The following is a 14038-nucleotide window of genomic DNA, read 5'->3' on the forward strand; positions in this document are numbered from 1 at the left end:
GACGTCTTGTCCAGTGCCATGGAGGGGAGAAATGCTTCCCTCTCGTCCCAGGGTGGTCGACAGAAGCTGGTGGTGTTGGGAACAGGATGGGGCAGTTACAGTCTGCTCAAGAACATCAACAAGAAGCTGTATGATGTCATTGTTGTCAGTCCCAGAAACCACTTCCTGTTTACACCTCTCCTGGCCAGCACAACAGTCGGCACTCTCGAGTTCAGGTCAGATGATGAGCATTTTACCCCATGAGAGATTCCCAGACATACTATGTTCATATCAGCTTCCGCGAAACAATCCAAGACAAAATTCATCTCATTCTATTGTAGGTTTAGCCCAACCTTGAAACTGACTGTAATTATGCCAGCTTTTTAAAATTTTATTGAACAAGGCTCTGCTTCTTTGAGAGGCTACCCGTGAATTTTCGGGTTAGTAATTGGTGCTTGTCGTAAGAGGCGTCTATCGGGATTGGGTGGTCCACCTCGCTGACTTGGCTGACACATGTCACGTATTCCATTTGTGTTGGTTGATGCTCATGCTGTTGATCATGGGATTGTCTGGTCCAGACTCAATTATTTACAGACCTCTGGCATATAGCTGGAATATTGCTGAATATGGTGTTAAACGACAAACAAATAAACATTCCAAGTATTTCCTGCTTGTGTTTAATGTCCACTGTGTACGAAACCACTGAGTTTGGATGTTCATTATCTAGGTCAATCATCGAACCAATTCGCAATACCGGATTCCGTCAATCAGCTCATTTCCATCTTTCCCGAGCTGCTGACCTTGACGTTGAGAAGAAGGCCCTATTATGTGAGAGTGGGGTGAAGTCCAGCCTGAACTACTGGCTACAGTTTGACAAACTTGTGATTGGAGTGGGAGCTCTCAGCAACACGTTCAATGTACCCGGGGTGGCGGAACATGCTTTCTTCCTGAAGGTAAGGTATTTTTCTTTCTTTGTTCTGTCAACCCGTGAAGGTCCGGGTTAGAATGAACCTTCAGTAGCCCATGCTTGTCGTAAGAGGCGACTAAAGGGATCAGGTGGTCAGGCTCGCTGGCTTGGTTGACACATGTCATCGGTTCCCAATTGCGTAGATTGATGCTCATGCTGTTGATCACTGGATTGTCTGGTCCAGACTCGATTATTTACAGACTGCCACCACATAGCTGGAATATTGCTGAGTGCAGCGTAAAACTAAACTCACTCACTCACTTTGTTCTGTCAGGGCGACAGGTTGTGGATCCGTGAAGATCAGGGTTAGAATTGGTTTTCAGCAACCCATGCTTGAGGTGACTAATGGGATCGGACGGTCAGACTGGTATCCCAATTGCGCATATTGTTGCTCATGTGGTCAGTCATTGAATTATCTGGTCAGTCTTGATTATTCACACACCAGCTTCACATAGCCAGAAAACTGCTGAGCACAGTGGTGTTAAACATCAAACAAACAAATATGCTGATGATGATGCAACTCTAATATACCAAATAATGCACAAACAAGGCTCATTGTTTATTGTTAACTATACATGTATATCTCCGTTGTAAGTTTATGCAACATGTTACCCACTTGAGGCAGTCCACAAACAGATATAGTTGGTTGGTTTGTTGTTTAACGCCGCACTCAGCAATATGCAAGCTATATGGCGGCGGTCTTAAAATAATCAAGTTTGGACCAGACAATCCAGTGATCAACAGCATGAGCATCAATCTACGCAATTGGGATACAGTGACGTATGGTCAAACAAGTCGGCGAACCTGACCACCTGATCCCGCTAGTCGCCTCTAACGACAGGCATGGGTTGCTGAAGACCAAAACAGATATAAGTTAGAATTCGAATATCCACTCATTGGTGTGAAAGCACCTTACAGGCTGAACCCATGGAGTGAAATACAGTGGAAGCCCTCTAAACCGGCAGCCCTCCAATCAGGCATGCTCTCAATAACGGCACTACAATTTGGTCCCGACAGAAGCTAGTTAATTTATGATCATTTACACGCCCTCTAACCTGGCGTCAGTCTATTCCGTATTTCGGGACAACAAAGACCGCCCAATATTGACTGTTTGTACAGTAATTAACGCTCTCTAAACCGGCATGATTGTTTTTCGACTGACCGCTGTTAAAACATGCCCATTTCTGGTCCTATTTTGAAAGAGAAAGCTATTCAGTTTGCTTCAGAATTAAATATCAACGAGTTTGATGCATCAGATGGTTGGCTGGCACGTTGGAAGACACGATACGACATCAAACAGTTCAAAGTGAGCGTCGAATATGATGACTATCAACACGTTGTTCAGTCGTATTTTACAGCATACGGAAAATCATTCTCAGGTTGAAAAGGGAAAAGTTCTCTTAACTGGCACGCCCTCTATACCAGCATTTTTTTGTCAGTCCCAACGAGTGCCGGTTTAGAGAGCATCCACTGTATATTGAATACCCAAAGAAAACTATCAATACCTAGGTGCTGTCAAGTGTATTATGCCTGAATAAATACTGAATGACTGAAAGTATATCTGGAGCTTTGTTGTGACACTGTCTGCATCATCACAGATTACCTAATACTATGGTGCCTTTCTTCAGGAAATTGGTGATGCTAGAAGGATCCGTAATCGCATCTTGAACAACTTCGAGCTTGCAGTGCAGCCTGGGATAGATGAGAGTGAAGCACGGCGGCTACTTCACATAGTCATTGTTGGAGGTGGCCCAACTGGCGTCGAGTTTGGAGCTGAGCTGTACGACTTCGTGCAGCAGGTGAGATGATAAGTGTCAAGGTCACAAAAGATGTATTTGTTCAAATGTGTAAGGCACATACTAGTTTCCAGTTACGATAGCAATCGTCATACCATATCTTGATATACTGATATATCCACTAACTTTTGAAGTGTGATTTGTAGTGCGATATAAAAATAGGGCAACTTCATATTTCATTTAGATCAGTCAAATTACATGAACTGTGATCTTTTACTGTAACACGAAAAATCTTGTTTGAATATTTGACAAGCCCTTCATCATGTTCGTGGGGCGGTGGGGTTGCCTATTGGTGAAAGTGTTCGCTCGTCACGCCAAAAGGCCTGGGTCTGATTCCTCATTTCTGGTTTCCCCTGCTCTGATATTGCTGGAATATAAAAAACTAAAAGTCACAAACTCATCATGTTTATTGCAATTTGAGTAAAAATCTAAATTTGTTTCAAGAAATCTGGCTAGCTATTCTCGAAACGTTCGTAGTGCTACGAACTTCTTAAGTCAATTCTTAACACATTGGCTACGATCAAAGTGAAGAATTCTTAGGACTACGAATATTTCGAGAATAAGAGCCCAGGTCCTGACCATGTATGTCTGTTTTGTCATCCAGGATGTGATGCACCTGTACAAACAGCAGCAGAAGATGGTAAAGGTCACACTGGTGGAGTCCAACCAGATCCTAGCGTCATTCGACGAGAAGCTCCGCAGCTTTGCCACCAAGAAGATCCGAAACAGAGACCGTTTTGACATGGTGCAGTCCTCTGTTACAGGTTAGAGTACTCAAAATATTCTCATCATGGTTACAGGTGTTAGGTCTTCTTGACCCTTGGGAAGCTTTCAATGCATTTTGTAATTCTGATGTTCATTCTTCATATATTCACTTGAGGTAGGGGGGCGGTGGGGTAGCCTAGTGGTTAAAGCGTTGGCTCGTCACGCCGAACCCGGGTTCGATTCCCCACATGGGCACAATGTGTTAAGCCTATTTCTGGTGTCCCCCACCGTGATGTTGCTGGAATATTGCTGAAAGCGGCGTAAAACTAAACTCAGTCAGTCAGTCACTTGAGGTAGGAATGTGTCAAATGATTAAATATATAGCGCTACTTATTGCTTACAATATGCATATTGATAATTGGAGCTGAGTATTTCATCAATAATCGATTGTAATCATAAACCTCAGCACAAAACTCATGTGGGCAATAGCAGGACACAATCATGACATTATGCAAATGAAACAGGCACTGATTAATACCATGATCGAGGATACTACCTGTTGAGACACACACACAAGTATGTTGTTTACATTGTAGAGGTGAAGGAGGACAGTGTGACCCTGGCTGATGGGAGCGTGATTCCATGTGGACTCGTGGTTTGGAGCACCGGGCTGGCACCGCGACATTTCACTCGCAGTCTCACAGTGGAGAAGAACAGTCGTGGACAGGTGTGGTACTCTTCCTCTTCTCTCAATATCTGTCAGTAATAACCGCCTCCGTGGTGTAGTGGTTAGAGCGTCCGCCCGGAGAGCAGAAGGTCGCGGGTTCGATCCCGGACCGCGTCATACCAAAAGACGTTAAAATATGGTACTTGTTAGTCCCTGCCTGGCGCTCGGCATTAAAGGGTACAACAAGGACTGGTCGGCTCGGAGTCAGTATAATGTGTCTGAGTGGGGTATTCATGTTTGGAAAATTCAGGGCGAATTACATGTAGGTTGGCTCAGCATTATTCATTCCACTGCTAACCTTTGAGCGACCTGTGACCGGCCAATCAAACATGAGATGGCTGAATGGATTTAACCAATCAGACATCGGCTACTATTTAGGGTTCAGCTGGTCTTACAAAATGAATATTTGACCTGCAGTATATACTGTGAAAGTTCCAAATGGAAATGTATTGGATAAGTATTGCATGGCTGTGAAAGTTCCAACTGGAAAGGGGCAGTGTAGTAGCTTTGTGGTAAATGTTTGCTTGCCATGTGTTTGATTCTCCACATTGGTACAATGTGTGAAGACTTTTTTTGGTGTCCCCTGCTGTGATATTGCCTATATTATCACCTTTAATAAAACCAAGTTCACCCATTCACATTGAAATATATTAGATGAATACTATGCGGAAGCCCAGCACATTAGAACTAGTGATGTCTTTGATAGGAAAATTCATCTGTGTGCAATATCCAAATTCTTAATTTGATTAGTACTAAAGTTTATTTGTTTTGTATGAGTATATCAACGCATTTCAGATTTTGACTGATCGCTACCTGAGAGTACTGAATAGCCCTGGGGGCGATGCCCTGAAGGACGTGTTTGCCCTGGGGGACTGTGCGGACATCAAGGACATGTCTCTCCCCTGCACAGCTCAGGTGAGTGAGACAGGTGTACAACTCAGGGTTTTATCATGATTCACAAACATGGGGTTCCTGGGGACCCCCAATTATTAGTTTTAGGGGTCCTTGCAAGCAATGTGAGGGTACCGTGAAGTAACGGTGTCGAGAAGTGGATGTTTTGAACTTTACTTTAGATGAAATGATGCACGTAACTGCATCCAAACACTTAGCAAAGTCATAGATGTGTTGTGGGTACAATGAATAATATTGTGCATCCTTCAGGCCGCAGTGAATTGTTTGTCTGCATCCATTCTCTACATTTGTGCGTACTGGACGCACATTTGCGAGGTGCATAAAACCCTGCAACTGCTATATGTGACACAACTGGCATCAAGATGGATTGCTCAATACACCTCTATCTCATCAGGGGCGGTGGGGTAGCCTAGTGGTTAAAGCGTTGGCTCGTCACGCCGAAGACCCCGGGTTCGAATCCCAACATGGGTACAATGTGTGAAGCCCATTTCTGGTGTCCCCCGCCGTGATATTGCTGGAATATTGCTAAAAGCGGCGTAAAACCAAACTCAGTCAGTCAGTCTATCTCATCATAAAACAATGGTGTTCAAGTCTGTGAAGTGACGTAATTGATGGTTGTTTTCATTGGGAAGGGTTTCTCAGTAGAAACTAGTGCTGCAACCATTCATCCAGACCTCGATTTGATTCGATTTTCAATATTGGACTCTCGATCCTTTTTGGTTTGGTTCTTCATACAAGTGAAAGTATCAGATTTCATTTAACTCTCAGAGTCCGTTTTTTAGCATGAAATCCACCGTCAACTTGGCGATGTCTACAAACAACAATTATCATTGGATAATTAGCCTCAACCAGTCAGGGGCGGTGGGGTAGCGAAATGGGTAAAGCGTTGCCCGTCACGCCAAAGACCCAGGTTCGATTCCCCACATGGGTACAATGTGTTAAGCCCATTTCTGGTGTCCCCCGCGCCATGATGTTGCTGGAATATTGCTAAAAGCGGCATAAATCCAAACTCGCTTGCTCAACCAATCATGTATCGCCTTGTTTCAGCGCTCGAGTTGGAGTCAAAATTATGTTCTTGCTGTGTGGAAATAATTTAAATACATATTCAAATATGGAATCGAAAGGTATCAGATTCGATTTTAGGTGAATGGAACCGAATCGTTGCAGCCCTACTAGAAATGTCTGTGACCTGCATCACTTGGGGCTTTCTTATACATCAAGCTGCCATCATGAACTGAAATACTGTTAAAAGTGTATTTAATTTTAAAAGACTTAACACTGTGTTAAACAGTGTGGTCATTTAGGAGGTTACCAGTCAATATAAGACCATTGACCACGTGCTCCACCTGAATCCCCAGCCTTCTTCACTGTTGGAAGCGTTGGCTCGTCACGCCGAAGACCCGGGTTCGATTCCCCACATGGGTACAATGTGTGAAGCCCATTTCTGGTGTCCCCCGTGTTGCTGGAATATTGCTAAAAGCGGCGTAAAACCAAACTCAGTCAGTCAGTCTTCACTGTTGGGGCGGTGGGATGGCCTAGTGGTTAAAGCATCCCCTCATCATGCTGAAGACCCGGGTTCGATTCCCCACATGGATACAATCTGTAGAGCCCATTTCTGGTGCTCACTCACTCACTCTTTCGAATTATGACTTTCTCCTTGATTCAGAAATGTTTTCAGGTCTTAGTCATTTTGTAACTAAGTTCGATGAGTGAGTGAGTGAGTTTGGTTTTACACCGCACACATCAATATTCCAGCTATATGGCCGCTGTCTATAAATAATCAAGTCTGGACCAGACAGTCCAGTGATCAACAGTATGAGCATCGGTCTACATAATAATTGGGATACGATGACATGTGTCAACCAAGTCAGCGAGCCTGACAACCCGATCCCATTAGTCTTTTAAATGTTGGGCTCTTTTTCAGAAAAAGTCCTCTTTGGGGTACATATAAGCATTAAAATGTCCATTTTAAAATCCTATGACAGTTGTAACAACATTTTAATAAAATATATTTACAAAACAAAAAACTCGTTTTTGTCTTGTGAGGCCACCCCTACAATGCCCCCCTACAGCCAAGAGCAGGTCACCCTCGCCGTCCACCTCATACCTCACTTTTCATGCTGTCGTTTCTCAGGAAGGACGTGCGTGTGTTAATTCTCAGGAATCTTTTCTTGTCCCTATGACAAAGAATTAGAAACCTCTACGGGTTTGTTCGAATCTTTGTAGGACTTGTGGAGACATCTTGTCTAAACGATGTCCCAAGCTTGTTCTCAAAATAGATTTCTTACATTTGACATTTACCATTCTCTAAGCTGCAAACTGCCCCCAGTGTGAAAGGGTGTTAGAAGAGGTGAACACAATTAATATTCCTATCAAAGATACCTTCAGTGGCAGGTCAGTGGTGGGTAACTGAAGTCTTTACATGTGTCGTAAAATTCCAAACAATTACAGCTCTGCAATTATTTAGCCTCTGAAGAATGAAGAAAGTGTTTAGGCTCTTTCATATTATATTGCACTCTGCTGATTTGTCGTTACGTTGATTGCAGAGACTAGATATTAGTACACACGAAGTTGTGATATAAAAGAATTACTGTCGAAGCAGAGATAAACTCTGCTCTCCTTCCCATTTGTAGTTGTATCATCTGCATGTGTTTTGTAGGTTGCGGAAAGGGAGGGACGCTACCTGGCCAACTTCCTCAACAAGAGATGTGCCGATGATTTCGGAGAGTTTAAGTTCACCAGTATGGGAATGTTGGCCTACATCGGGGATTATCAGGCTCTGTCGGACACGCCCAACATCAAGTTACAAGGTTTGTTTAACTTTGTTAGAGTGGGGTATGTCACCCCAGTGGTGATTATACTTTTGCTGATTCTATGTTATTTCAAAAGAATTTACCATATTTTAAACATAGTATCTTTGTTCTTTTAACTGCCGGCTAAATTTTCCTACAATCACCAGCAGCTGAAGGGATGGTGTAAATCCAGCTGGGGTCCATGCAGGTAGCAAAAGTAATGTAAGTCCCCATGGTTCCTAGTATGGTGATCTACCTTCAGTTGTTGGCGATCTATAGCCTGCTTTTATATTGTATTGTCCTAATAGTGCTTTTAGTTTTAACCCTCCACACTAGTTTTAAATCTAATTGTGATATTCTAGTTGTTTTACTGTCCTTGATGACAGGTTTTATAATATACACATATTCCATTTCAATGTAAAATGTTCTCGTCACGATATGGCTGAAATATTGCTGATGTGACGTTAACTCTTAACTCACTCACTCAAAAGAAATTAAGAACACCCGATATAATCATATGAGGTTTCCATTATGATTCTATGACAGATTGCCTATGACATGATCAGGCATGTTTACTTTTATTCAAGTGGTGTTGATCACCCTACTGGTGAGACGATGCTATTGCTGATTCGGGAGCTGTAAGATTTTGTTTCTCTGCAGGGTTTCCGTCATGGCTGCTGTGGCGTTCGGCCTACCTGACCCGGCTCGGAAGCTGGCGACTGAGGATGCAGGTGCCCCTTGACTGGACGAAGACGCTCCTGTTCGGGAGAGACATCTCCAGATTTGACTAGAGTAGACTGTGTGCCTTACTTGTGTGATCAAGCTGTGCAATTATATGTGGAAAAATGTCCGTCTCCATGACAACTTATATATGTATAATTAGAATTGTCCAAAGTATCTCATTGTGATTATCTGGTGAATAGTCCCAGCACGTTGAGCAACCTGACTCACTGGAAAGTTTCACAAAGTCACCACAGTGGCAAGATTTAAAATGTATGGCTGATACAGAAATATTTGTGAAGCTGCCATGACCTATGAAAGTTTAAGCAACAATACTGTCCTTTACTTGATCTTTCAGGAATGTATTTAGATCTGCTCAGAGGCTGACATTCGACCCGAAGTCAAACACATGTGGCATTAAAAAGTCTCACAATGTTAAAGTGAGAATTTCCATATTCATGTTAGTAGTATGTACAATCTGTAATGAAAATTAAACAATGCAATTTCACAAGGGCATCCCATCAAATATTCATGATCCCCAACTTTGTTTTGTTCAGTATACATGTAGTTATATAATTATAATACCTCTCTTGATGACACAGTGGAAGATGTTTTGATGCTTAGTTTCACATTGCAGGGAGTAGGTTCACGTTGCAGGGAGTAGTTTCACATTGCAGGGAGTACAATGTTAAGCTACAGTGTTAACATTCCTGTTACAAGACATGACAAAGAGAAAAACGTTTTGATGCTTAGTTTCACATTGCAAGGGGTAGTTTCATATTGCAGGGAGTAGTTTCACCTTGCAAGGAATAGGTTCACATTGCAGGGAATACAATGTTAAAATAAAATGTTATACAGTAGAACATGGTTATAGCGAACACGGATATAGCGTACAAACGGATATAGCGAACAAATTTAAAAGTCCCGTCAACAGTCCTTTATAATATCATTAAAACTATACGTTAATAACGAACTTGTGAGTAGCGAATTAACGGCTATAGCGGACTGATTTAGTACCCCCAAGACCCAATTAACGACGTGATTAGCGAACTCACTCAGTGTCAGCTCAGCCACTTAGCGGTACAGTATACGTCAATCTTATTGGCGGTGAATCAACATTGTTTGATGGTCATTAATTAATTAACAAAACAAACATATCGTGTTTCACGAAAGTTTTCGTTGACGAGGACGGTATCCATTGCCGTAGTATGATTGGCTGCCTTAGGACACGTGTCTGATTTTGACCAATCACGATCCTTATAGCAGACTGTGGCGAAAAAGCGTCATTAGAAACCAATCTTTATCCGATAAAATCGCTTTTTACAACTGTGAAAATACTCTCGGCAAGGGTAGTTGTAGTTGTATTATTTCAATTTTATTATAAAAATAAACTTCATATTTATCAACATGATATAGGTAATGTCACAGTCTGTGAATGTCTACATCTCTACAATCCAAGATGGCGGTCAAATGTGAATAACGAACAACGGTTATAGCGAACTAAATTTCTTGGTCCCTTGGAGTTCGTTATATCCGTGTTCTACTGTACCTCTGAATGTGAGAAAATATATATTTTATAACCAGATAAAATATTTCTATTTGGCCTTCAAAGGGTGCTTATTTGGAATCCCTGTCAAGGATTACCTGTGCCTATAACCTTGAGACAGGCATGCTATATTTTGTCTTGAAATAATTTGTTTCATTGTCCTTGAGAAATGCAGTTGATCATCTGTAATATTTTTATGTAGTTAAATGTAATTAATAAAACTATGTAGTATTCATTAGACTTAAAGCTCTGCAGTATTAGTGTTTTGATCAATTTATATGGGAAATTCTTAGTCTCATTTGTGTTATGTCAAAGAGCCTCTTTCAGTCGTTAGAGGGGCGGTGGGGTAGCCTAATGGTTAAAGCGTTGGCTCGTCACGCCGAAGACCCGGGTTCGAATCCCCACATGGGTACAATGTGTGAAGCCCATTTCTGGTGTCCCCCGCCGTGATGTTGCTGGAATATTGCTAAAAGCGGCGTAAAACCAACCTCAGTCAGTCAGTCAGTCGTTAGCAGTGTTTACATTGTCAGTGTTTCAGAAATATTTATGTCAGATAATTAGCTCTGTGTGAAGATCTGATACCCTCTCAATGGAGTTGACTTCGGATGACCTTTCTAATTTGTGTTGAAGTGCATGAGCAAAGCATTCCGTTCATCACATTTGATTTATGAGTCTTGAAAATGAACTTGATCAGCCAGTTCTTAATGCAAATGATAAAGGCGGTGCCATTATATTGTTGATATTTTACACAACCAGGCCTTGCTGAATGCCATGACAACTATACTATTCACACTTTGCTAAGGATCAAATCATGGATTCAACAGAGAACTATGATGTGGAGTCAAACATGGTTTAAATATCTAAACTTATTGTAAGCATGGTTCCTAGGTTTCAGTATGTCATTGCTTCTTGTGAACCCCATACCTGCTATTGACAGGTGTTGTTTGTCAATGACTCATTCCATGATTTGCAAAATGGTTGATTGGTGCCATGAAAACCATATTTATGGTTACTCTGCCTAAAGAGGGGTTACCATATTATTATTCATCCAGTTTTAAATGGATATAATTGCATATTATAAATGTACGTTTAAGTAAATTTGTGAATTTTTGTGATCCTTATCAAACCATGAGTACTATACATTTGTAAGAGAGTCCGTCAAGGTACAACTGTGTTTGGTGTCAGATTTATTTTGTTTCAAAAGAAGCTCCTGATCCTGATTCAAGGTGGTAAAGATGAATCCACGTTATTCCAGAAACCCGACATCTGATGGGCACAAGAATCCATTCATTTCTTGTCCAGCCAATACAACATTGTATGGCAGTGCTGATGTACCCTTGAAGGTCTGGGTTATAATGAGCCTTCAGTAACCCATGCTTGTCGTAAGGGGCAACTAACGGGATCGGGTGGTCAGGCTCGCTGGCTTGGTTGACACATGTCATCGGTTCCCAATTGCGCAGGTCGATGTTCATGCTGTTGATCACTGGACTGTCTGGTCCAGACTCGATTATTTACAGACCGCCGCCATATAGCTGGAATATAGCTGAGTGCGGTGTAAAACTATAATCACTCACTCACTCAATACAACATTGTATGGTGGTGCTGTCAGATCTTCATACTGGAGTAAAACTAACGATTTTAATGAGATTTTGGTCCCGAGTGGGCCATGGGCAGGATGAGCCTTACACACGAGGACTGAGGAGAATGGTATTGTAAAACAGGGCCAGCTACAGGGACCAGGAGGGAACCAGGTCCTATCATATGATGTAACTTGTTTCAGTCAGTGATTTAAATCAGGGATATACATGGTAGTGAGCCAATGAAAATGAGACGAGTGAGAATTCAGAGAGACTAGTATATTTAAAAAAAACCAAAAAGTCTAGTCCAAAATGTTCTATTGTCTTAGTGAAATTGACCAATGGTGTCAAACACATGATGTATGAGTGCTTGGTTCCGGATCATGCTAGTGACCATGTGATGTAGTGTTAGTAACCCGGGTATATATTTTAATAGAGTTTGAATGAATTCATATCTCATGTTAATTCTAATTACTATGTTATCTATTTACTTAGAGTATTTTTATTTAGTAAATGGTTATCTTATGCAACAATAAAAAAAATTTTTATCTAAATGTTTTTTGTTTTTTTTGAGAAGTAATATTTGTGATGTTCATGAAAACCGGTTCCTCTGACGGGGAAAAGACCTACTGACCTGTGCCCCATTCCACAAAACTGTCGTATCACCAAGGTGATCGTAACAGATTTTGACAGAGCTACATATAACTTTTTGGGTCATTGAGTTATGTATTCGTTTGTGTTCATCTCAATTGGGTATCCTACTTTCTTTTGAGAAATAAATAAATTGTACTCACCTCACTCAAACTCAGTTGGGTATTTTGCCATTTTCCATTAATTTTAAAAATGTAATAGTTTAAGTGTTAGTGTTTGTTATTTATATTTCATCTGTAATATGAGAAACGATAAGGACTGCAAGTTGTCAAGTTCATGTCCTGAAATACAACCTCTCAATATACCCAAGTTATTTTATAGTATGGCCAGAAATTATTGAGAATTTTAGGAATATGTTTAAATGGATTTCTAGTTTAAACAACCTTGACCAGCTATCAAGTGCTTGGTTTCATTCAAGAGAGACAACTCCGTTAATCCTTTTTCATTAGTTTGTGAAGAGTTATCCCCCTTTGTTTGCTTGCTAGCAGACAACATTTTCAGTGATCCTCAGTATGGATGATTTAGAGAAGTGGAAGTTGATTTTGGAGTGTTATAACAAGGACATCAGATCAGCTAAATTGATTACAAGTAGAACAGGCATCCCTTTGTCCACTGTTTATTGTGTTTTGAAAAATATTGCCAATGGATATGGCATTGAGCACCAGGGAGGCACAGGTAGGCCCAGAAAATTGACTGTCGGTGACAGGAGGTGGCTTGGTATTCTTGTTTCTAAAAACAAACGAAGGAGTTTAGAAAACTTAAGGCTTGATATGATTGATAGAGGAAGTGTGGCTGTCTGTAAGGAGACAATTAGAACTGAGCTGCATGCAATGGGTTGGCAGAAAAGTCAAGGAATTCCATCACCGATCATGAAACCTGGACAAAAGGAGCGAAGGTTGAACTGGTGTTTACAGCATAGAAATTTTAACTGGGACAATGTGATTTTCTCAGTTGAAAGTTCTGTGTGGCTGTTTCCTAATACACTGAAATTCTGGACCAAACAAACTGAAAAACCTTTGTATCAGCGCCCAAAGTACAGGCAGAAATTTAACGTGTGAGATGGCATATCTGTGTTAGGGGCAACGCCCCTCTGTGTATTTGAAGGGAATATGAACAGTGAGCGGTACACAGATATTCTAGAAAATGTTTGGGGACTTATGAAGGAAAGTGTCAATAAGAAAAATCTGACAAATATTGCTGAAATGAAAGCATGGACCACGACTTTCTAACTTCTTTGATCAGTAGTATGCCCCACTGCATTGAAGCCTGCATTTCTGCCCATGGTGACTTGACAAAATACTAAATGTTCACCTGTCTTTGAATCTGGAGTTATGTTCTGCTATAGTCTGTCAACTGAACTTTTGGCACCCTGTTTTTCACAATTTACCTTTTAACCAAAAATGCCTTCAAAATGTTTTTGTGCATACGCTCTTTATATCTTATGATCTATCCAAGGTTTAAATTTCATAATTTTATGTCAAGTATTAAAGCTTCTTCTTAAGAAGCCATCTTTTAAAATTATGAAAAATAGAAGTAGTTATAAAAGGGAGTAAAATGATACGATGGAACAGCCAACAACATGGTGTGACACGCGTGCATCTTGTTTACATTGTTACGCCTGCAATCAAATCTACAGGGACTCTATAATCATCATAAATCCATTTTA

General features: G+C 41.1%; 1 protein-coding gene across 1 annotated transcript; it reads left to right on the top strand.

Moving 5' to 3' along the window:
• The first annotated feature begins 18 nt into the window (after window positions 1–18).
• LOC124260200 (internal alternative NAD(P)H-ubiquinone oxidoreductase A2, mitochondrial-like) lies at window positions 19–9642 on the top strand. The gene is made up of 8 exons (XM_046694461.1): window positions 19–215; window positions 707–932; window positions 2575–2745; window positions 3347–3506; window positions 4044–4174; window positions 4970–5089; window positions 7746–7896; window positions 8539–9642. Exons 1-8 carry the CDS (start codon window positions 19–21, stop codon window positions 8667–8669), a joined length of 1287 nt encoding a protein of 428 aa, XP_046550417.1. The 3' UTR covers window positions 8670–9642.
• The last annotated feature ends 4396 nt before the right edge of the window (window positions 9643–14038 follow it).

This window comes from Haliotis rubra, unplaced genomic scaffold, assembly GCF_003918875.1.
Source record: "Haliotis rubra isolate DU_JTF1 unplaced genomic scaffold, ASM391887v1 Scf754, whole genome shotgun sequence".
Lineage (NCBI taxonomy): Eukaryota > Metazoa > Mollusca > Gastropoda > Lepetellida > Haliotidae > Haliotis > Haliotis rubra.

What these genes read in the sequence shown, in the direction of transcription:
- LOC124260200 (XM_046694461.1), top strand. Translation starts at nt 19, where the DNA reads ATGGAGGGGAGAAATGCTTCCCTCTCGTCCCAGGGTGGTCGACAGAAG. An exon ending in TGTACGACTTCGTGCAGCAG is followed by an intron (nt 2,746 to 3,346) that starts GTGAGATGATAA and finishes TTTGTCATCCAG; the next exon opens with GATGTGATGCACCTGTACAA. An exon ending in CTCTCCCCTGCACAGCTCAG is followed by an intron (nt 5,090 to 7,745) that starts GTGAGTGAGACA and finishes TGTGTTTTGTAG; the next exon opens with GTTGCGGAAAGGGAGGGACG.